The 26063-nt window shown below is 38.1% G+C and overlaps 1 protein-coding gene across 1 annotated transcript in view; it reads right to left on the reverse strand.

The window, feature by feature from the left end:
* Positions 1 to 26063, reverse strand: part of LOC122797720 (CUB and sushi domain-containing protein 3) — a 5249173-nt gene that overhangs the window by 1867823 nt on the left and 3355287 nt on the right. Inside the window, exon 29 of the mRNA XM_044066251.1 lies at positions 9635 to 9822. Coding sequence (XP_043922186.1) covers positions 9635 to 9822 — 188 coding nt within the window. The remainder of the gene's footprint in view (positions 1 to 9634; positions 9823 to 26063) is intronic.

Consider the following 26063-nt stretch of genomic DNA (forward strand, 5'->3'; position numbering starts at 1 on the left):
GGTGCACTGCTTTCATTCTACCTCTCCATAAAGGAGGCAAAAACAATAACATCTTAAACTTCCGCCCCATAACGATCCTCTCCCCAATTTCCAAACTACTAGAAAAATGCATTCACATTCAGCTCATGCCATTCTTAACCAATAACCAGCTAATCACTACAACTCAACATAGCTTCCATCCAGGCCATAGTACAACCACTGCACTTCTCTCCTTCCTAGAGACAATAAATCTTGCCTGGGACACTGGAAAAATAGTTTCTACGTTTCTTCTAGATCTGTCCAAGGCATTCGATAACATCTCCCACACCCATCTCCTAAACCATCTATCCAACCTTAATCTCTCCTAGAATGCCTTATCCTGGTTCTCTAGCTACCTCTCCAATAGATCTCAAGCTGTAAAATGGGGGACAGGCACCTCAGCCTTACTTCCCACCCCCACTAGGGTTCCATACTCAGTCCAATGCTGTTTAACATCTTTATTAACAATTTTCACAAAGCCATACCCAATACCAAAATTGTACAATATGCACACAATTCCACATTAATCACAGTGCCACCAGCCTCCCAGAGCTTCAGACACTGACCCAAGCTGCTTTCTCCACCACTGAAAATTGGATATTTCAGAATCACCTCTCACTAAATGCAAGTAAATCCAAAATACTATTATTCTCTCCCTCAAAAGCTTCCCCTCTTGATAAAAACTCATTCCAAATCATTAGCCAAAACAACTCCACTATAGAGGTTGCTCCCTTTGCCAAACTACTTGGGGTCACTATTGATGAACACCTGAAATTCGACACTCGTATCCAGCCAAACATTAAGAAAACCCATAGAAAACTTGGTATGCTATACAGGTACATCCAATTTCTCTCTTTCCACCAGACAAACACTTGCCACTACCTATCTACTCCCCTCACTAATGTATGGCACTCTTCTATTAAATAACTTATCTGCCACACTCACTCCAAAATTGGAAGTCTGTTATAATAAGATTTCTAAATTTGTCACCAAAGCCAAATACTTCTCCCATCATTGTATTGCCCTTAATTTGTTACATTGGCTTGAACTCTCCAACCATCTAGACTATCTTCAGATTACTGCAGCCCACAAACTAATCTTTCAACCCTCTAAGTGCCCTGCTCTGTGCAACATCCTTCTCCCCTACACCCCTCAGAGAACTCTCAGATCTACTCAGAAAAACCTAATCTGTGTCTGAAAACCCAATCACCCTGCTGTTCAACTCCTGCTATCCTTTTCTTTAGCAAAAAAATGGAATTCTCTTCCTTCCTCTCTAAGGACCTGTTCAAACTTTGAAAACTTTAAATCTCAGTTACATTCCTACCTTTACTCTTAACAAAAAAATGCAACTGCATTCTCCCCACCTAGTCCTATAATTCTCTGTCTATCTCTAAACCCTTTTCCAGCTATGATTACTAGCCTCTCTAGCTATGATCTATAAGCTACCACACAGATGTACATATTGTACATATCAAACTTGTACCATGTAACTAAGAATCTACACCTGCTCTCTAACATGAAATGTAACAGTAAATTGTGCATTAATAATATTGTGTCGGTATCTAAATGTAACATGTACCTAAGAAAATACACCTGCTCTCTAGCATGAAACATAATTGTAAATTGTTCTTCTTTTCTGTATTGTATCTGTATCTAAACTTTGCAACATGGAGCTTTTCTCCCTGGGCCTCCACTGAATATGGGCTCTCTGAGCTGAGTGGACATCCCTGGTCATCAAACTGGAAATAAATAAATAAATAAATAAATAAATGTCAGTACTTACTGGATGCAAGGCAAACAACTCCTGATAGAACAACAGTGTATAACAGAATAAAGGATGCAGAGATGCATCCACAGAGATACAATCATGAACACACACACCAGACATGCGTGCACACACACACACACACACTCACACACACACACACACACACACACACACACACACACACACACATGCACATGGTATGCATGTTTACAGGTACATTACAAGATCATCAATATATGCTCAGTGTGTCTTTGAAAATGAAGTCACAAGAAAAAACAATGCAGATGCAACAAGTTTATGTACGCAGAAGGCATCACATTAGTAAGTTATTCAGTCTAAAAGAAATAAATTATATTCACAACTTCCTGAAACATTTTATAATGTATATTTGCAGTGCAGAACTTTGTGGGTTGGTATCTCCTTTTTTTTTTTTATTTTTTGCCCTTTCATGAAGTGGACAATACTTAAGAGTTCATGGAGGAAAAGTGCCAAAGTCATGAGAATGGATGGAGTTAGTAAATCAAGAAAATCTTTCATGGTATCAGAACCCAACTTTAGGTGGCCAAACAATGGCTGGAATAAATGAATGGCAATGCACATGGGAGAAAATGCCAAAGACAAATGATGGATGTCTTTTTTAGAGGAAAGACTCAAATAAGAAGTGATTCAATTCTAAACAGACACAACTAGACGTAGTGCACCAATACCTACCTCATCCTATTCCGATGAAATAATAGTAATCTTGGTTGTTATGAAAAGTTTTAAACTGCAAAAAAAAATTTGGGGAAATAATATAATAATAATAATAGTAATATAACTCCTATGCTTGATGCTGTTTCATAACCACAGTGTGATTCTCCTAAAAACATCTCTACTGTTTTAAAAAAAAAAAAAAAAGGTTCCTCTGTCACATTTTCTAAAAAGGAAATTATTAACTTTTCCAATCTGCGTCATTCAACAGTTATTATATGATGGACAAGGATAGCTGTTATAGTGGAATGATGAATAAAGGAACGCTTCCCAGATGCAACTGGACTTGAAAGTTATTCATAAAAGTAGTTGTGCAATGTACAGAAGGGGAATGTGAACAGCACACTGCATCAGCAATTTGCAAACAAGATAAACAGAAGCAAAACTGCTCAGAATTAGAAACATTTGGACAGGCTATTGTTTTCCAGCAGATTCACAATCTCCATTATATCCTCATTATCCTATTCATTGACTATGTAACACAGACCAGTTACAGATTTTGGACAGAAAGTGGTTCTGGAATGTAACACTGATTTGGAAGGAAGTGCATCTCCACATTCCAGGAGCAGATATGTATTCTTTCTCATTGACACCTCACAACATGAAATCTTCTTGCAAATGCCAAAGGATTTGCAGAGGGGAGTACATAAATTGCCTCAGTCATTTTCTTGGTGGCATGGGCATCACCAACAGAGAGAAAAGCAGCCTCTTCCAAGAAATAAGCATCTTTTTTTATTTATTTATTTTTTGTTATGAAGGAACCCCTGACACTTTAAAAATCACTGGAGCTGGTCCAGTTGACTTTCTCGTATAACAGTATAACTGCATACAGTAGTTTCTCAGCATAGACTGCCACAGTACAGCTTGTCTCTCTTTGGTAAGGGAGAAAATTATTACTAGTTGAATTCCAGCAATAACAAAAGCAGATGCAGCAATACTGCAGAAGATGTCCTCTACTAATACTTCATATTAACTGAAAAGTATTGCACTCTACATGCATTAAGATCACTAATTTCTTTGTTATGTGTGCTGCTGAGTCTGCACTAAATGTCCTCATTGTCTGTGTCTAAAGAAGAAGCAGGATATATGCACAGCTAGCTTTTTAAATAACACCTAAGATATGCAAAGAATATTAAAACTGACTTGAATTGTTTTGTAGAGAGTCCATGGTACCCTTCGAATTATATCAGTCATCCAGGTATTTAAAAATCTTCAGCAGCAATTCTCATACAACTGAGGCTAGCCTGAAGGGTTATCTGTATTGATCCTAGGCTTTAGTTCTCACTTCTGCAATGAAGTAATATAGTTTCACATCCAATCTTTAATTCCATTATGTTTCTCATAGACTTTGCAGTTAAGGCTGGTGATTTTAGTATCTTTAACAAGTGTAGATAAAGCCCATCGCTCCTTACTGCTTTGTACACTTGCTGCATTTTGCATTTGCAAGATCCATTTTCTTCAAAAGGGCTTTCATCACACCCATTGTCCTAGAATGCCCTACTTCCTGGATATGATGACTTCACAACCCCTGCCTCATGTTTACAATGTAGCTTTCTCTCTGTGAATACTGAGTATCAATAGTTGTCAAACATTTCTGCTTCTGTGGTTTTCCTGTCTCTCCATAGCAGAACCTTCCATAAACAATAATATTCATATAGAGGACACGAAAGTAATAGGAAAGGAAAGAAAATTAAAGCTCCACTGACAAGTGCTATTGACTCTTCATGACATTACATGATGATAGTTTCAGTGTGAAAGACGTAGGTTCATAGAGTAGTTGGATAATTGCCCTTGTGGGTCAGTTTAAGTCTAACCAGTTACCCCATGTGAGACTCAAACCCTGCACCTTGTGTCTCTAAGGCAAATGCCTTAACCATCATGCCAACTTCCCACCCAAAAATAATCATATTTGGTAACCAGGTAGGCCCACTGAACACATGTTTCATTTCCAGGGGGCCACACAGGAACAATGCCTGGTTGAATGACATGCTCCATGTCACACAGAAGCCAAATGAGGGTATCGGGTCCTGTACTACAGCTGACCACTTTAACTTCTACCCAATTAGCAGACTAAATATTTTGCCCACATAATAACTGGTTTCAATGGGGTTTGAACTCAAACCTTCTGCGTGTGAAGCAGAAATGATAACCCTACACTATAGAGCCTCCTACAAAATGTACAAACAGGCTGTAGAACAAAAGCCAGTTTCTGAAACCTTCATAAATTTAAGAATACATTAAATATTCTGCATTTTGATGAATGGACAGAATATATTTTGTTGGTTCAGTAGCATAACGATTATTGTTGCTTTATTTAAGTGTTTACTTTTTCAGTTTGTCTATTAGCTAGGACACCTACTTTGTGATTCTGCTTATTTTCCCTTTGCACATATCAGAGTTCATTGGTTGCTCCGTTTTCATATATAACCCAAAGACTGATGCTGAATAATGTGAAGTCCCAAGACAGGAAAAATTTAGTCTTAACAAAAAGGTGAGATCCCTCATCAAATCCTCTAAAGTTAGCTATGAAAACAGAATTGCAGCAGATAGTAAAAACAACCACAAGGCCTTCTATAGTTATGTAAAGAATCTCCATAGCAATACCCAGATTTGCTCTGAGCTACTGCACAATGGTACCTCCTAAACAGAGCCAACAAATCTTGCCAATATACTGGTCAACAGATTCAGTGCCAACTTTACCCCTCTATCCCTCCCAAAGGACTAATCACAATACCACTTGATTGCCAGGCACACAGAATTACTGCTGCACAGGTTAAAACAGCACTGTCCAAGGCCAAGAATACAGCTTCTATGGGACCTGACAATATCCCTGGCTATGCTCTACATGAACTACAGAGTGAACTGGCACCTCACCTGTGTGCCCTGTTCAATCACAATGTCACCACAGGCTGTGTCCCTACCGAACAGTGCACTGCTACAGTCATGACTCTCCACAAAGGAGGAGTGACTATAGACCCTGGGAACTATCACCCCATTAGCTTGATAAGTCAGATATGCAAAGCTATGGAACGCATCATCATGGACCTAATAAACAAGGATATAGGGAATCTCCAAATTCTGGATCCCACACAGTTTGGTTTTGTGAAGGGTAGATCATGCCTGCTCAATTTGGTCGACTTCTTAGAGTCAGTCACCAGAGCTGTAGATGAAGGCAAGGTGCTTCATACAGCCTACCTTGATCTGGCCAAGGCCTTTGATACCATTTCCCACTCAGGAATCATAGAAAAATTCACTAAGCTAGGCATCAACCCCTATATCACTAGATGGGTTGCAAACTGGCTCACAGATAAAACCCACAGTGTGAAAGTAGCTGACTCCAAGTCAGACTGCTGACCAGTCACAAGTGGAGTCCCACGGGGATCAGTCCTGGGTCCTCTCCTGTTTAGTATCTACTTTTCAGAAGTCCAGGCAAACACGAAGGGACTCTGACTGACAAAGTTTGCAGATGATTGCAAGTTGGGAGCCATTATTAACTCCCCAAGTGATGCTGACATCCTACAGAATGGCCTTACTGAGACCAATGACTGGTGTCAAAACCATGTCCTTAAGCTGAATGCCAAAAAATGTGTCATCATCCCCTTTGGGAAAAACCCAGTTCCCATGAATTATCACATTGATGGTAGTCCACTGACTACAGAAGGTATTATAAGTGGTCTGGGAACCCAGGTTGACAGCAACCTCTCTTTTGACCTCCACATTGCCACTGTGGTCAGAAAGTCCTTCTATGTGGCACATCTCATTACTAAAGGTTTTGCATCCAGGAAGAAAGAGGTCAATATCTCCCTTTACTCTTCCCTCATTAGGCCAATCATCAAGTACGATGGCCCATTTGGCATGTACCACACTAGACACCTGCAACAATTGGAGAGGCCACAAAAGTCCCTCACAAAGAGGATCCTAAGCCTTAAACACTTGTCCTATATGGACAGACTCAAAAAACTCCAACTATTCTCTGTCTCATATCACCTACTTAGAGGTGATCTCTGCTTGACTTACAAATGTGCCATGTGTGACCCAGCTCTGTTAGAAATGCTACATCTAAAGAAATCCCAATCCAACCGCACCACACACTCAAGAGACCTCAACCTCATTACCACAATCAACAGAACATGCTGGAGGGACAGGTTCACAACCCAGAGACCACCCATGCTATGGAATAGACTTCCCATACATGTCAAACAGAGCACCTCACTGGCCCTCTTCAAGAGAAATCTTGATAAGTGGATCAGAAATAGAAAGTTCACCCTGGGGATCATTCCAGTGGCTCCATTCCACAGAGGCACTGGGAAGTAAGGACAGGTGGCAAAATGCCATGGTAATCCTATGGGCTAGGCTTGTAAAGGCTCCATGGCCATTAGCCTAGTACTCACCTATGAACCTATGAGACATGCCTCATGTGAATTGTTGAATCCCCAGAACTGCCAGAAGGTCTGTGTGCCATAGTTAAATGCATGTGCACATTGTATAATGAGCACCATTAAGGAAGAGGTTTACTGCTTTATAGCCACTGAGTCCCAAAAGTGGGTCTCACTTTCCTATGACCTGAACTGGATAAGGTGGGTAAATCAAAGAATGCATGAAAAAGTGAACAAAATGTAACTCCTTCCATTAAATGTCTTTAGTTACTTTACTCATTCATCACTAACCTTTTTAAGGAGACTTTTTTTAACATTTTAACACCTTTATTAAATTATCACTTAAGGCACAGGCAAACACATATTAATAAAGAAGAAAAGAAACCATATTAACATATTCCCAGTTACAAACATTAAACATCACATATAATCTTTTGTATATTTCTCATCAATTCAATATTATATAAATTGATAAATTCCTGCCATCCTTTATCATCATGTTTCCCACAATTTCCATTTTTCTGTATGTAATTTGCTCTATCCTTTTTAAAAGATCATGTGCAATTATTTTACATCTGTTACACCGTTCAATAATTCAAATACAGTTGGTTTGCACTTTGATTTGCTTATTCTAGTAATTTTTTTTTTTTTGCAGCCACTGGAAGAAAACTTTATAAGGCTTTTCTATGTATAAGCAATTCATATCCTGTTTCCTACCTCAAAAATTTTATTTCCTTAGTTATATACAAATGCTCATACAATATTTCTGACAAAGTACTATGTATGAAATTTGTAAAGTCTACAAGCTCATTACACTCCCAAAATACATATATTCTCAGTTACATCTTTCTTCTCCATCACGTAACATTTGCTGTCTACCTGAAATAAAATTCTTTGGAGTCTGCTTGAGATATAAAATAGCTATGCTAACACTTCCAAGCAAAAATGTTAAGTCTTGTAGACTTAGTTTCATATTGGGGATACATACATCTGTCCCCCTATTGTTTCCTTGTGAATCATTTATCCCGTTTCTCTTCCCCTTCTTTTCTAACCTACTCTGATTGATTGCAGTTGTTATTGTGCAATACTTTATATACCCTACTAATTACCCCTTTTTCAACAGCAGCTTTTTTTTTGGATTCCATTAAAAACTATACAAGAGCAAGCATTTTACTTAGGATTGCCTTATCCTTTTTTTTTTGCCTATACCCAGATATTAGTCCCTGATAGGGGATGCAGTCTGTGGCCTGCAGTCCAAATGTCTTTTGGTTTATTTCCATTCTATAACCTTTCCTTCTTTAGTTTTCTTTGCTCCCTGTATCTTAATTCATTTGCCATTTGTCTCTAGTAAAATCCAACTCCTTCCTGCCTAGTCTCTTTACCCCTAATTGCAATCATCCTTATTGGCAAAATCTCCTTTCTTCTTTCTTGTGCTGGCTTAGATCTTAGAATACTTTTTGCTAGTTTATGAATATAATATTCTGTATGGTTGTTGTTATTCTTCTGGCATCTGCAAGGGTATGAAGCGTACGGCATGTGGTAGCAGATGCTGGGTTTATGACCTCACTGCACTGTAGAGCTCCATGTGAAACAGGGACTTTGCATAGACTTTCTGTAGCTACTGTAGATGTTATAACCATAAGATAGGGAGTGGGGTGTATAAAATAAAATGGCTCTACCACCCCAAGATTGGTATTGTGGACCACTCTTGGCATATGAGTCTTGCTTGCAAGGTAAACAAATAGATAGATGGGCTCATATCATGAAAGGTAACAGCCTCCACCCTGACAGGTAATCAATGGGACAGATGTGATCCTGCCTTGAAGAATTAAGCCTTTACCCTGGCATGGAATGAAACAGGGCTAGCTTTCATCCTGAAGAGGAATGAATGGGTCTATAGTATAGTCAAGAGGAGATCTAGATGACAATGTGAGGGAAGACTTAAATTACATAATGTGTGTGTGTGTGTGTGTGTGTGTGTGTGTGTGTGTGTGTGTGTGTGTGTGTGTGTGTGTGTGTGTCTGTGTGTATGCGTGTGTGCGTGTGTATGTTAAAGCACTAGCGCTCATGTGCATATGAGTGTGTATGTGTGTGTATGTGTGTGTGTGTGTGTGTGTGTGTGTGTGTGTGTGTGTGTGTGTGGGGGGATTCAGGCCATTGCAAAGACTTAAGGGCAAAGCAGTGGTGGGATTTATAGGGGAGATTGGAGGCAAACTTAGCAATTTTGTTATTATTTAGTTTTGGGAATTTGGTAGACTTCTTTCTCATGTCCCCATGCAAAAAACTCATGTTTATTTTTCGATTGGATTAAATTCCCAACCAGTTGCACAGTTGCACTCGGTGAGTCAGAGCTTTGTCAAGTTGCAAACCAATGAGATGCATCACAAGTCTTATGCACCAAAATAAGTCTTTTAAGACTCATTCATTTAAATCTCATCCTATAGTTGTATGATGTTTGCATGTCATTGATACAGACCTACAGAATTAATATAGGCATGTGTGTGCATGTGTTGGGATGTTGCATATTAGTAGTAAAAACAAAGTATACAAATCATAAAATATTAGGATAGCAACAGGATAGTATACAGAAAACAAATCTTCTGTTTTGCATTTGTAGAAGTGTAGTTATATTATGAGTCAAGAAATATAAATGCATATAGATGTATATTCATAACTGATTCAACTTTTTTTAGCCTAAAATAATATCAGACAGTGTCTTTACCTTTATATTCCAGGTGAAATCCAGTAAAACTAACAGACCCATCACTTCGAAAAGCCAAATGCATTGTGTTTGAGCTGCTTTCTATCCGTTCAGGTAGTTTGCTATCTTGGAAACTTCCAATTAATTGGCTGTTGCTGTCTGACCCATCATATATGTACAAGAAGTCATAATTGGGCTCAATACCAAAGCTGGAAAAAAACATAGGAAACATCTTTGAGTTAACAACCCATTCCCTCAGGCATGTACTGTATATGATGTAACTAAATTCTGTGCAAAATTTCTTTTCAAAAAAAGTCTTTTTCACAGGCAACACTTTTGGATTATCATATGAATGATTATATATTTTCCTAACTAATTTAATATATCTCATAACAATGAACAATTTCAATTTGCATATTATCAAATCAAATCTTCATATACTATTTCATTTTGATTTCCATTTTACATTTTTTTTTCTGAAGGACAGAAGCTGCATGGAAAGTAAACTCCACTGTTACCTAGGAAATAATACTGCAGTGCTAGAAAAATATTATATATTTGTTTTCAAAAAGCTTTTGTGTGTGCGTGTGTGTGTGTGTGTGTGTGTGTTTGTGTGTGTGTGTGTGTGTGCGTGTGTGTTTGTCTGTGTCTGTGTGTGTTGCGAGAAGATGGATTTTAATTGTTGCGAAACAGGTGGCCAAAAATGTAAAATAAAATGGTGGATATAAAAAGAAGGGCTCTTGATATGAAACTCTGAAACATTACATTAATTACTACAAATCATAAATATATTTTCAAAAGTCAAATATTATTTACAAGGATAACTCATGTCACTACTTCTACCTAATGTAGGCCTGCTGTTTTTCACATTTGTTCAGCAGAAACTGTTAAGACATTTCCTTATTCTGCCTTTTTCAAATAAGAGTTTGTGAAGCCCATACCAAAATGTCCATTATAATAGTGCATCACATTTCACAAAGCTCTTCTTTTATAACAGAAAATGGAGTAGTTTAACATATGTGAATCCTTCCATGGTATAGAACAGTTAAGCATGGCCATTGGGCAATTTATTTACATAAGCTACAGCTTCTAAATTTGCCAGTGTTATTTGTTCAACTGTTTCCTTGTGTCTGTTTTCTTGACCTGTGCTACAAATCCAATGCTTGCAGATAATAAACATGAAACACAAAGATAACGAGGCATCAATATTTTGACTAGTACGACTTGATGAATTGTGACATGGGAATAAGGAATAGTTTTATAAATGTTTTCTTTGAAATGCTCCTTGTATCTGATTTACAAACTGATTTGGTTCTAACAGCATTAGCTAGACATGTGTCATATAAGCAGTTACCACCTGTCCTTCAGCATTCACTGTTGTCATAACAACTATTGTTAATCTGAGCTGTAAAATGTGATCTGAGGCTTTTTAATATATGATTTGTTAGTGATAAATTGCAGCTGACAGCATATGCTTTTCATGCTTTAGGTGCATTTTAATGTTTACACCATGGATACATTCGTTTGCATTTCCTTGGACTGCACGTGTCTATTCATTTAATTTTCTCTCCTTTTCTATTATCACTATGTCTAGGATAACATATTTGCCTATTTTAACAAAAAGAAAGAAAGAAAGAATGAAAGAAAATATGAAGTGATAACTTGTATATTTTTTGTCCTCCATCATTTTTGGTTATCTGTTCATCTACCACAACTGCTTATTTTCCTCTTCAGTACAATAACAGCCAGTCATGATATGGTCATTGTCTTTGAAACCTTGAATTTTTTTTCTGCCCTAATTCCATGTTCAAAGCTAACTTGTTGTTACAAGTGTGAAATTCTGCTGTACATTGCATTGTGAGCATGCACATTCTAGCACACAACCACATCATGAGCTCTTGGGCAAACACATACATGCATATTTGCACACGCACACATTTATATGCACGTGTGTGTGTGTGTGTGTGTGTGTGTGTGTGTGTGTGTGTGTGTGTGTGTGTGTGTGTGTGTGTGTGTGTGTGCGTGTCTGTGCATGAAATAAGTAAATGGAACAAATAGTTAGCAATTCTGGATAGCAGAAGGGTTGTTGAAAACTATTGGGGACCTTTGGGGATCATTGCGACTTTGAGGGCATTTTGAAATGATCCACTAAACATCCTCAAAACTACAGCACTTCCATCACAACTGCCATTTAAATATACCCCATAACTGATGTCTCAGATAGACATATGCATAATAACATGTACTCAAGCTTGTTCCACTATAAGTAACCCAACACTAAAAACCCTGCACCCCTAAAATTATTAGTCAGTAAATGAATAACGTAAAAAAGTGACAATGATTTCACTGTATATAAGACAATAGTAAAATCGATCACAATAGAGTAACTAACTTTTATTTTTCCTTCTGTTTCTAGAATCTGCGGATAAATGTTACATTTTCTTTATAAATTCGGATTAGGCTTACAAGATGAAAGCAATAAATTACTCTTCTTCAGAAAAATACCTACACTTGTGCAGAATGTTGGTATTTCCCCTGGAAACTGAAGTCTGCTGTGAGAGGCCCATGCATGTGTTTGTATTTAAGTACATATGCTGCCATAATAAGATGCTGTTCATCACTCATATGATGAGTTTTGCATACTTCACCCCTGTCTCTGATAAGGGTAACATGCACAGTCCTATAGGCTATTTCTCTGAATGACCTCTATCATCACAATTTAACAAGAAAGGCAAATGCTCATTCTCTTTGCAAGTATGTTATTCTAATATTCTTCGTGTAACTCCTTAACAGGTGAGAAAATTGCTTAGTTTTCTTACTGTTGTTTTCCTCACTCTGTTAGTATCAAGGCCAGGAAAATTCCTAAAGAAGACACATTGACCTTACTCATGCAACAGGTCAAGTTGTGTCGCACAACAGAGGATAGAATAAATTTTTTTTTTCAGGAGGTGGAACGACTTTTATTCAGTCTGATTTTATTGTTTCTGTTTCTTGATAAAGTTAAAGTGTGGGCAAGTTTGTGAGTGTGTGTGTGTGTGTGTGTGTGTGTGTGTGTGTGTGTGTGTGTGTGCGTATGCCTTCATGTTTTTAGAGTAGTTTATTACAATAATATGCCCCTATAAAATGAGCATATCAAGACACAGAGAAATGCTTTCTAACGGTTAAAGGTATTTTATATTAGTTGCTTTTTTTTCCTAATTAGCAGACAGTAATAAAACATATGCTGGACATTGGAATACTGCTCACAGTGCCACAACTAGATCTTTGGTAAAGGTACACCGCCTAATCCTGCAGAAAAAAAAAATTTCTGTAGAAGTGTGGAATTCAGTAATGTACACAGGGATGTTATCCTATCCAGAGCTAATAGTATATATACAAGTGTGTGTGCGCATTCTGACTTAAGTTGTCAATCCAGGCACTTGTGAGTATGTCTGTATGTGTTCTGAATCTATTTGTTAATCCAGGCACCATTTACATGCACAGTTTAGGATATATTCTGTCAGAATATTTTACTTGGCATTCTTGTATCTCTCTCTGTCCCTTTCTCTCTCTGTGTCTGTCCCTCTCTCTCTCCCTCTCTCTCGCTCTGTGTCATCCTCACTCCCACCAATGTTTCTCATATTTCTGACAGTTTCTTTAAAAACACTGGAAGTCAGCAAGGGAACCGGTACAAATTCAAAAAATCAGCTATCAACCTTCAGAGTAAACTGCCAAGGATTTCTGAAATAAAGTCATTAAAAGGTGATGTGACACAGAAGTTATATAATTCTTAAAGATGATGAACTTTGCCCTTAACTCATGGCACAAAATGGCTAAAAGGTACTATGAAAGAGCCTTTATCTCCAGCGATCCCCTATGAACAGAAATCTATCAAGTCCCTATGATTGGAAACATAAGTAGGATATAAACACAAGCTACTGGACATAAGCCTCAGGGCCGTGAAAGCACTAAAACATATGCTGTTGAGACTTTAGGGGGGTTAGCACAGAATAGTTTGCAATGCTATAAATTAGGACAGAAGTGAAGTACTGAAATAGCTGTCACAAATGTCAGACTAAGCTGGTTTGTGCCTTCCAGTGAAAAATCTGAACCTTAGCATTTTCAAACAGCATAAATGCAGTTCTGCTTTAGTTCATACTGTCAAAAATGAAGAACAAGCTTCTTCAGGAATCTGCTCACATATCATTTTAGGATGCGCGTATCTGTTGTTTTGATAAAACTTACAAAATAGTCACCAGTGAGAGCTATAGGACCAGTGACGGAGTAAGTATTGAAAGCTATGCTGCTGATTCAGACAAACACAACACAACAGTGAGAAGTAACAAACATTTGAAAGTATGCATGTATATATTTGTATGTATACACAAACACACATATGCATACACACAAACATGCTTTCCACTAATGACATATCACATTTTAGTGATAAATCTATGTATTTCGCTTCAGTATATACAGATTTTCCTATGTACATACTTCCTACATAGTCAGCATGTATATTCTGTATGCATCAACTCAACTTCCTCAACCAGTCATGGATGGTACTATAAATCTGTAACAACCTTAGTTAAATAGAAAGAAAAAAAATTAAACTATACATACTACATGTACAAAATTGCTTGTTAATTAATACTAAACGACCTAAGAATATAAGTAAACTATAAATTAAATAAATACTGACACAGCCGTCAGACATACATGGCACCATTCAAGATTTTTGAGATCACCTCATAAGTGGATGAGTGACTGAACTCTTTTAGGTTGGCTGTCTAATCAGGGGGCTCTCTGTTGATCCAAAGGAGGGCTGGTCAGATACTTTTAAACTACAAGTGAAAGTTTAGAAATTATTGGATATACTTTATGGTGGTGAGATGGAATTCCCAAAGCATGGATGCATGATAAAGAAGACATGAATAATGCAGTTCAGTTTTTTCAATGGAAGGGGGAAAGGAAACTGCTGAAGAAAGGAGTGACTAAAGATTCTAGCCACAGGATCTAAGAGTAAGATGACTTGAAAGACCAGGGAAGGAGCCCTGGTTCAGTTTGAATACAACAGAACCAAGGAGTAACTTCAGATGTTTGTTTTGTAGGCAGATTGATTTTCTAGGCATGACAGTGGTGTTCCCTTTCAGGGAATAAAGTAATACGAGCTACTACAAGAATCCTCATGCTGTTATCTCGGCACACACTTGGTCACTGCCACATGCTCAAAAAGGCAAATGATATAACACTCACTAGCTTGACCTTACTTAACTATTTATCCCTCAGAACATCTGACCCTATGAAACTGTATAGCCCTAGCAGAGCCCTAACTCTAACCCTAAAACTTACACCAAGTTCCTAACCCCATTCCTCATTCCCTAACCATAAAACCCCAGTCCTCCTCCCTAAACCTAAAATCCCCAATTGCTCCATAAGTCTAAACTCCCTTCCTGCACCCTAACCCTAATACTCCCCTCCCACTTATTAAACCTAAAACTCCTCTCCCTTTCCATAACCCTAAAAATATTTCCTGCTCCTTAACACTAAAACTTCCTTGTCAATCCCTAACCCTAGAATCTACCTCTCACTCTCTAAAGATAACTCCTCTTCCCAATGACTGCCCTTCTTGTCCCACTGCCACTGTAAGCTGAAGCACTTACCTTGCTCCATCTCAAATAATGTGCTTGGGTAACATATGGCAGTTGCTTTCCTAAACTTCTATTCTAATCTGAGCACGACCTACAAGAAGCTCAAGTCCCTGACTTCAAGACAGAGGTCTTTAAGTACTTGGAATCCAAACACTTGTAGCAGAAACAACTAATACATCTGTAAATTAATTTGAACACTGGCTAAGTTATTTTTAGAGGTGTCTGAAGTTGACAGAAAGGCATATTAAAATGGCACTTGTAGAATATCTTTACCAATATACTATTTTCCTTGAAGGAGAAATTTTTATTGGCCTAAAAAAGAGTTCTGGAAAATTTAGCATTAGTCATGAGGATGCAGTGCTGGATGTTTAATTGAACATCAAACCAATCCCTGAGGTAGTGAGAATGATTAATTAATCCAGACGGATTATGGATGTCATGAACTTATGCCAAATTGGTAGTAATGCTTCTAGTTTTTACTTGGTGCCAAATAACATGGCTTTTGTGTCTCACTTAATAATGAGATAAAGCCTTTACTGCATCTCATACAGCCCATATTTAAATATCAGCACAAGATTTGGAGTGGTTGCATGGAGAGAGAGGATGGGAGTAAGTGGCCCATGCTGGCTCATACATTGGGGGTGGGGGAGGGGTGGAGCAGCATAAGTAGTCAGGAGGTCCCATGGTGCAAGCAGTATACACCTTGATCAGTAGGATGCACGTGAAAGGAAGAGTGTCTGCACCTTGTGAAGGCTGCAACTGCAGAGCTTGCAAGACTGCCATGGACAGGGGGGGAGGGGGTCAGACACTCTCAATGGCAGAAGCATGATGCTGCAACAGGGTCTTTATCTCCTCACAAGTGCCAGGCATGGCTTAGGTTGAGATCATGGGAGGCTAAGGTAAGTCTGGTAGACATGGTGAATGAGAACAGTAGCCAGTGTCAGCTGATGGACATCTGCAGGGGGGAGGAGGAAGAAGAAAATAAATAAATACATACATACATACATACATATATACATACATGCCTTTTGTCATCTGGGTTTTGAAAAGGAAGCGCATTTTCCTAAGCCAGGTGAAGAAGACCTTAAGACTGGTTTCTAATTCAGATCTGAATCTGGTAGCTGAAGAATCAGATCTATAGATAGTCATGATGCTGGCATAAATTATGACAGAAATGTTGGAAATGTTAATGGGAAAGCTGTTTATAAAGACAGAGCTGAGGAAGTTTCCCTTTCTCCACCATGTCCAGGCTTGTCAGCTACATATCAGTGCATCCCTTCTCCTTAGTCATGCCCCCCTTTAGGGAGCATCACTGAGTTGTACACTCCCACCCAGAATGGGCACGCCCTTCCCTGCCACTCTGTCAGGCACACAAGCAGCTAACTGAACTCAGGTAGACTGCATTGTAATTAGGGCTTCACCCTTGTATGCCACCAGAGTGGCTTCCAGACAGGCATTTATGGATTAGAATGCTGATGTTTGACTCTATGCAAAATGAAAAAAAAAAGATTATGGTTAACTTTCAACCTTTATATACTCTGATAAAGCACTCCCACAAACTCAGTCATTTTCATCAGACATTCCAGATACTCATAAATTGTGACCACTTTATTGAATGAAAAAAGTGACAATCATTTTCATCCATAGACAATCCTTGTCAAATCTTAGCTCACTGCTATCAGAATTAAGAACGGAACCCCCCACACACATATATGTCATAACCTCCAAAAACGTAATGGTGCAAAACAGACAAAAATCAGTGACAGTTATACCCTTTATACACCTGGTGTAATGAACATTGGGTCTAGAAGATTGCCATAGTTGATGTGAGACCCCAACTCTCTTTGAAAAAATGGGAAAAATGGTGTTGCAGATGCATGCTGAGCATCTGTATTTGTTTTAATTTATTTTCCAATTAAGTACCAGGCTAGATTACCTGAACTAATGTCGACTGCTTTTTTTTTTCTTTCCTAAATAATATTATTAAGCCACAAGCCCTGCTATCTAAGTTTTTCGGATTTCTCTCTCTCTCTGTCTCTGTCTCTCTGTTGCTCTCTCGCTCTCTCTCTCTCTTACACACACACACACACACACACACACACACACACACACACACACGCACACACGCACACACGCACACACGCACACACGCACATACACACACACTGCTTTATATGTTAGCAATCTGTATCATTATTCGAAGCATCTGATATGAACACTGAGACATCATTTGATACTCCCCTTCTCTCTTTCTAAGCAGACATGTATTAAAACACTATCTATGATCAATAACTTAGTAAGTGCTAGTGAAGATCTCCTCTTAATCTGAAAGTTCAAGAAGTTGCACAAAATCTTAGTCCAATAAATTTATCACAAAAATTCTATTTCTCAGTCACACTTTGCTTATAGAGAATCTGAAGTTAAGAAGACTGTAAAAGCACTTGTCATTCACTAAAGAGAAGTTTCATTTTAAGTAGACAAGTACTGTCTTGCAGAGTTTCATTCCATAGTGACCCTTTCCAAAGAGGCATGATTACATGCTGTGTGCTTGAATTTATTTTTTCATCACTGTTTCAGACCTGTGTAAGAAATATAAGCATTTGAAATATGGTCATCGAATGATCTTTGCAGTTGTATTCCTCAAAATGAGAGTGAAATAACAACAAATGGTATAAAAACAGTGGGTGTGAACCATTTTAACTTAGTGACTCTGGAAGAATCTAACCGGCATCATCTTCCTTCCTCTTGGTAAGTGCAGGCATGCATCAGCCATTGATCATTTTCGGCCTTACGCTATACTGAGCATTACTGCTTCCTTCAAAGCCCAAATACCTTTCCTTCCTATAATTTACTTTCTGATGCCATGTAAGTTCAGGAGGCAGTGCCTTGAACTTTTAAGATGTGAATGTATCACACAGCACTTAGTACACTCCATTACTGTATGCACAGTAAGACAATATAATTTCTCTTTCTATGTGTGATCTTCTGAACTACTTCAAACAGTGGGCTGACAAGTGAAATTAGTGCTGCTCTTCTGAGTCCTCATGTGTGTTCTGACCTCATAAAATCCCATGCTGTCTTCTTCCTAATCTGCTGAAATAAATGTGACATGGTGATCACATTAACAGGCACAATTTTCACTCCCTGCCAAATTGGGGTAAAGTGCATCCCTCTCTTCAGTTCTGTGCTTAAACTATTCTTGCATTTTATTTCTCCGACTTCTGAGAAAAAAAGATAAATACCTTAACATCAGGATTCACTAATACTGGACACCTAATGCAAAAACTGTTAAACTGGCTGTTCCATTTCAAATTCCTTGGTACAACTGAATAACTTAAATAAAAAAAATAAAATAAATACATTTTATTTCTATGACAATCTTGGCACTGACTCTGCAATGCAGTTTAAAACCCAAGGGGAGAAAACATACTTGCTAAAATGCAGCACTCATCATAAATAACCACTTTTTTTCCTTTAGTTTTTACTCCACTGACAGCCAACCATCTCATTTTCCTGGCACATCTTAATCTCTCATTCCCAAAGCCAACTTTTCCTCTGGACCTGATTTTGCAAGATTGTGGGTATTCTTGTGCAGCAACATCTTGTAGCTACTGGGAATGTATGTTTTATACCCTACCCTTAATCCTGCCACCTCCCTCCCATAAATATATACATACAAAATAGGAATGCAATTACATCAATCAAGGAATCCTGCAGATGTCTGCAAGTTTGTCCCCAATGGTTTTAGTTGCTGTTCTGTAAGGTAAGGTTATCAGATACTGAGACCCTTGTTCTTTACAAATTTCATGCATTACCAGCCAGAACATCTTCCTCTCCAACATTTCCTATCCTCCCAGCCACACACACACACACTAATCAAAGTGCTTCAACACAGACACTTTACAATTAAATTAAAATTTAAAAAAAGAGTTCTAAAGAGACAACGTCAGAAAAGAGTACTACTATGAAGAAATAAATCAAATTTTAGACTCATTAGTGGAATAGTTAAACAGTTACGCAGGCAGCCACAATGATATAGTAGCTTTAAAAGTATTGTTTTTCTAAGACTAAGATGCATTATTGTGAACAACTAATACTTCAAATACCCCCCACCAAGGGAGGTCTCAGAAGGCATCCTGTGAATCTGAAGCAGTAGGAGGTTCCTCACAGTGGAACTAGGGTGGTAAGGTAATGTTAGCAGATACTTAATCTCTCATTTTGGAAATCGCCATCAGACCTTCCATCATGGAGTAAATGTGATACATCAGAGCAGAGGGCACCAGCGGTCTCTTGATTCAGGCAGGTTCCTGACAGTAAAAAGCTTGGCAAGTCAGACTAAAGGATGGTTCGCCATCCTCCTCTGGGAAGCCAAAGATACTCATGCATATCTAGAATAAGGTATTCAAAATAAGACGGACTTCTTAAAACCCGGCTTATAATATTTGGACTTAGGCCTGGCAGCTGCAATTATAGAGCATTACTGCAGTTGTAACAAAATGGTATGAGACCCTATATAATACTAGCATGAACATTCAGAGGGATATTATGTTTATTCTGTAAATATCATCAAGAGAAAGGCACTTGGAAGGAGGAAAACAATTCAAAATGTCAAATAGTTGCTCCACTCAACGTTTATTGAAGAAAATAAATCTAAAACCATAAACGATTAGCTGAGTCACCACGTTTTTGTCTTCCCCAGAAAGACTTCATCAATCCTGTCTTTTTGCAAATCTGTAGAGATTCCTAGGCTTTCATCACCCATACTCAAAGGCTGCAAGAAATGTCAAAGTGTTGACAAAATAAAAATATTAGCAAAGATTAACAAGAAAGATCAAGGAGATGAAAGTTAAAAAATACATCCTATACACCTTATCAATTTAAGACATGAGGTATACTCAGAGTCTTCTTGTAAGAGGTGGGAGAAGTTACAAAACATAACAGGAAGGAACATCAGAATGATAGGGGAATAATATACCATGGATATAATCTAACTTCCGTGATGTATTTTAACAAAACAAATGTTCTCAGAAAAAATATAGCACATGGCAAGTAACTTTTTCTCCATTCCCAAGATGCAGCTTATACTAACAGCATTTTAGTAAAGTAGTTATATCAGACATATTAAATACAGGTTTTTCAAGATGTTGCTTCATTCAAAAAATCTCTGTAATGCCTATATGTTTTCTGGCTTTGGCATTTTACAAAACTGTTTTGACTTTCACTCAGCTGGGATTCATTCTCTCTGGTGTGTAAAAATATGTACACTCTTGAAGAATCTAAGTCCCACACCCAAAGAGAACTAATCACATTTATAGAAACTTTGCAGACACTGATTATTAATGCAACAGCGATGTACCACAATGAAGTCTAAATAATTTGCACATTTCTAATAGTATACTAAATGCCTATAACTTGGGGCTTTCTTCAAACAGCCTTATCTGCCAGAATCCATCCACATTTTTTTCTCTCTCTCTCTCTCTTTTTTTTTGCCCTCTTTTTAAACAAGAAACATCTTTATTAAACTATCACTTGTGACATAAGCAATCATACACTTTAATAAATGAAAACAAATCGCACTGAGACAATCCTAGTGTTACATCACAAACCATATGGACACAATCCCAGTTGCAAACATTATACATCACTTATAATCTACCCAATCATTTTCAGTCAAACAGTTGTTGTGTCTTTCGGCTTTTCCCGGTTAGGGGTCACCACAGCGGAACTCCGGTCCGCTAATGATTGGTAGTTGATTTTTACATGCCGAGTTACCAGCCCTGATGCACAACCTTCAATGAAGGTACGCCCATTCACGCATGTCTCCACGCAGAAGACGCTCTAGCTGAGAATCGAACCAGACAGCGTCTTACTGTGAGGCGACAATGCTACCGCAGCACCACCACCGCTCAGCTCATTTAAGTCCTGCCTTCATTTAAAGCTCATTCCTTCTCTGCATGTATTGTTCCCACAATTTCCATTTACTCTTAACTCTTCTTGCCATTCCTGTCTTTGGGCAAACTGAACGATCCAAGATATAACCAAATTGTCCTTTTCAAATCTATGATTTGAACAGCATGTTGCATTTCTTACTTTACATACATTTGTCTGTACTTTGTGTCACAGTAGCTTTACATTTGTACTCTGCGTATATTACCTGTGTGCTGTGGCTCTCGATTCAGTGCCTTAGCCCAGCTCCAATAATTTAAAAGAGGCGGCAGACAAACCATTCTGCTTGTAACCTTATTCTAGCTCAGATTACACATTTTGCTTATTTATGTTTAGCTTTTCTTGCCAGCAGTCTAACCTCCTTTCTTGTCACGTTGCTTCAGTCATTTTCAAACTTTCCTAATCTCCTTTTGTAAATGGCTTTCAGACTGTGTTTCTCATGAAAAGTGTGGTAAATCTTTCTAAGATCATCAAAGAGCACATTCTATCAAAGCAGTTTCTTCATCTAATGCTTTCTTGTTTATTTCCTTCTTAGAGAACATATAAATGTTTATTAGTAGGTTACCTTCACATATGTTTACAGCGCACTACAAATTGGATGTGAGTTCCAGGTCTATGACTTCCTTTGGAATCACAGTCATCAAAGATATGCTCCAATATGCCACCCAGGAATATGCATCTAAAACCAAGGACAGTGCAACAAGTCTAAATGACGATTCAAGAGATGCTATGAACCCCTTCTGCCCTGGCCCCTCTTCTCTTCCATAAAGTCTAAGTCTTCATTTTTCTCCTTGGCAACACATTGTTTCAGACAAATGGATTCTGAAAATAATTCAGTAAGGTCACAGACAGCAGTGGGAGAAAATTCCTCCTTTCCAGGATTTCTTTCCTCATCCTATAGATCAGACTCTTTTATTTCCACCTGTTCTTCATTGCATGCTGCCTCAAGGAGTGATAGAACCAGTTTGTCCTTCCCAGATAGGGAAGGGGTTTTATTCAAGGATGTTTCTAGTGCCAAAGAAAGAAAATGCTTGGAGACCAGTTCTGCATCTTCCTTTCTTAAACCCATTTTTGACAGTGTCCAAATTCAAAATGGTGTCACTTCACAACCCATTGCCTCTTCTTCCTCTTTCAAGGAACTTGGTTACACTAGACTTAAAAGATACTTATCATCACATCCTATTCATCTAGAATTCAGGTGTTTCTAAAGGTTGTATGTGTCACATTATCAGTTGTCTGTCTTACCCTTTGTACTATCTGTTGCACCAAGAATATTCACAAAGTGTCTAGCTCCAATTATAGCTCATTGAGGGTTACAGGGTACCAACATTTTTTTCCATATTTCGATGACTTGCTTATCTTTTCAGAGAGTTTTTCAAAATGTCAGCAGTTTCTCTTTTGGTTGAACGATCTCTTGAAAAAAGTTATGATTTCAAGAGAACATTCAAAAGTCTTTCTTGACTCTCTCACTCAGGATTATGTTTCTGGGATGTCAACTAGACACCTCCATTCAAAAAGAGTTTCTTCTACAGGAAAAATGTATCTTTATCTAGATCTGTTTCTAAGGTTTTCCACTCAGACTTTGGTCTCTGTGAGGGAGTACCTCAGGATGTTGGGTCCCATAGCACTGATGATTCTCATGATCCTCTTGGCATGACTCCACATGAGAAACATATGATGGTATCTCAAATCTACATAATCCCAGCATTAACACCTGTTATCTTTTAAGATCCCAGTACTGGGGGTTTTCAGAAGATAATTTTTTTTTTGTGGCATGGTTACCTTCATGTGGTGCATCAACATGCAAGGGATAACTAGGTCATACGCCTTTGTAGACTAGCCATACATGCTTGGAAAATAGCTTCACAGCACAATCTCACTCTAAAGGCATCATACATTCTATCAGAGCAAAACTGTGTGGCAGACAAGCTGAACAGGGCCAGGGCAGACTCTCGCAAATGGAAACTAGATCAGGGCTCTTTCAGTACTTGATCCATCTATAGGCAGTTCCTCAAGAAGACCTTTTTGCCTCCTCTATAAACAATAAACTGACAAAATTATCTGCAGTACCCCATGAAAGAAGGCCTGAAAGACAGGTGTCTTTTCCACTAATATGCAGGGTGCATCTGAAGATTCAGAAAGAATTTCCCAAGATCAATATGGTGATTCTTCTAACTCAGGCAACAATGGTTCCGCCTTCTTTTGGAAATGTCCTGGAGAAATTACTACAAGCTTTCTCACAGACTGGACATACTCACACAAGAACAAACACCCCCAACATTGGTCATCTTCAAGTGGTCGCCTGGATGAGAGAGTCTTAATTCTTCATAGCACCTGTTTAGTGAGGACATGCAGCAGGTACTAATGAAATCAAGAAAGACTATTAGAAAATCATATATTACAAATGGAAACTTTTTCTAATCAGTATCAACAACATAACCAGCACTCATTCAGGGCTAATTGTTCTCTGGTTTTACAGTATCTTATGGCCTTTCTTATCCCTCTATCAAGGTTCATTTTTCAGCCATTTCAGCACATCTGCCCATGGATCTTCCTCTTTCAAGGCAGTCTAATGTCAAAATATTCTTGAAAGGAGCTTTGCATTAGAAGCTCCAAGTAAACCAGTGGCCCCTCCTTGGGAACTTAATTTTGTATTGGAGAAGCTAACATTTGCTTATTTGAACCAGGTAATCTACTAGTTTGAGGTTTTTAACATAGAAAACTGATTGCTCTGACCTCTGCTAGAAAGTTATCTAAGTTGCAAGCTTTTATGGAGAGTCAACCCTACCTCGTTTTCCATAGAAACAGGGTATCTTTGAAAACTAAACCTACTTTTATGCCTAAAGTGGTATCTGATTTTACTTTTTGCCAAACTATCTATCTCCCAATTTTCTTTCCTGAACTTAAAAATGAGGAAGAAAGGATACTCCATATCTTGGATGTAAACAGACAACATGGGTACTATCATGACAGAACTAAGTCATTCAGATCTTCAGATCAATTGCTCATTTCTTGTGAAGGTAAGAATTGGCAACCTGTGTCAAAACAGACTATTTCCTAATGGCTATCTAAGGCTATTACCTTTTGTTGTACTCACCATGAAAATATCTATACCTGGCAAGGTCAAGGTCCCCCTCTACCAGGGCCATATCTTTGTTTATGCCTTTTGGGAAATGGCTGGAGTATTCTAGAAGGTGCTACTTGGTCCTCTGTAAACACTTTTAAAAGCACTATAATCTTGATTCCTTCTCTAGATCTAGATCAAGTTTTACAAGGACCATTATCCCAGGGCTCATGGACCCTTTTCTTTCCTCCTCCGAAACATAGCTATGTGTGGGTCTACTCATATAGTTAAGGCTACTGCAGCAGTGGTCAATATGAAGACCACAGTACAATTGTGCAAGCTGAGCTTTCTATAACAGAACATGTTCTAATGATCACTGCTGTGGTAGCTGCTCCTTCCCTCCACCCCCTAGTTTTTTTTTTGTGCATTTTTATACCAGTTTGTGGACATTTACTTTTTGTTATTCCTATCATTGTCCTTTCAGGGCTCAGTCTCCCTTGCTCTGCTGGCAGGAAAGCCCTTAAGGGCTTTGCACCAAAACATCTTTTAGTAAGCTCATTTCAAGCTTCTTTACCATTTTGCATGTGGAAGGTGCCCTGAAGCTTTTGGTAGCAGGCCGGCTGTATATCCTTCGGGGGATACAACCCCCAGGCTTTTACATCATTGGCAGGATATAAGTCATATAGCTAAGGCTACTGTTGCAGCAATTATTTAAACAACGTCCGTTTGTTAAATACAACTTAGACAACTGTACTTTATGTTTTTTTTTCTCAATCAGTGCTTCATTCCCAATGATATTGATGTAAACTTGGTCTCGAAGCTCAGTGTTATAACTGCACTGCCAAATGAATTTGTAGCGTTCTGTTACTGTAACAGTGATAGACACTGTATCTAATTAAAACTCGGTCTCATGCTAAACTATTGTCTAACAATATTACTATATACATAGTCTTTCTTTGCTTTTTACTTTTTATTTCACTCCACAGCACTTTGCTTTGCCAATTGAAAAACAAAAAAAAAACTTAAAATTACACTGGTTCAATTGTTTTATCAAATATAATCTATAGTCTGTGCTCCAACTTAGTGTCAAAATGCACAATCATTTTTTCTCAAAATTTTCTCTGTTACCTCAGCTGCAGAAGACCATTTTTGTTTCACTCCAAAGAAGGATAACAGATATAATAATATAAACAAAAATGAAATTTACATGAACATGTATTGCATAGCTATCATCCTTCCATCTTCAAAATGTAGAGCATTACCTCTAATAATGTGCAACAAATAGGCACATTTTGGAACATTTACTGACATCTACAAATAGGAAGATCACAGTATGGTCATTAATAGTTTCTTTATATTTAAAATTACTTGTTTTGATGAATTAATATGATTCAGTATTAATCATAATTATTTATCATGGATATTTGTTAAAAAAGTCTTAGCAATGAATGTGTGTCAAACCTTTCCGTTGTGGAAAAGCTGAAACAGAATATTTAGGACTTAATATAAGGAACATAAGTCATAAACTGGGACAACAGAGAAGTATTCTGCACAGCATTGGCTGCCATTTGCAATACTATCAGCATGCAGCAAAATCATCGGCATTCCTTTTACCTGTTCTAAGTAGTGACACTAGTATGCTATCTCAATGTGATCTTCATTTTTCTAGGCTTATCATAATGGCATCAACAGATTGTCAGTAGCAGTCATAATTCAGGTGTGATTAAGAAGGACTTAGGGGCCATCTCTGACTACTGTACTGTATTTGTGAAAACTAAGTTTCTGTAGCCAAATTTCTAGTCCCAGATGG

Source organism: Protopterus annectens, chromosome 3.part1 (assembly GCF_019279795.1).
Source record: "Protopterus annectens isolate FY-2018-M chromosome 3.part1, PAN1.0, whole genome shotgun sequence".
NCBI lineage: Eukaryota > Metazoa > Chordata > Ceratodontiformes > Protopteridae > Protopterus > Protopterus annectens.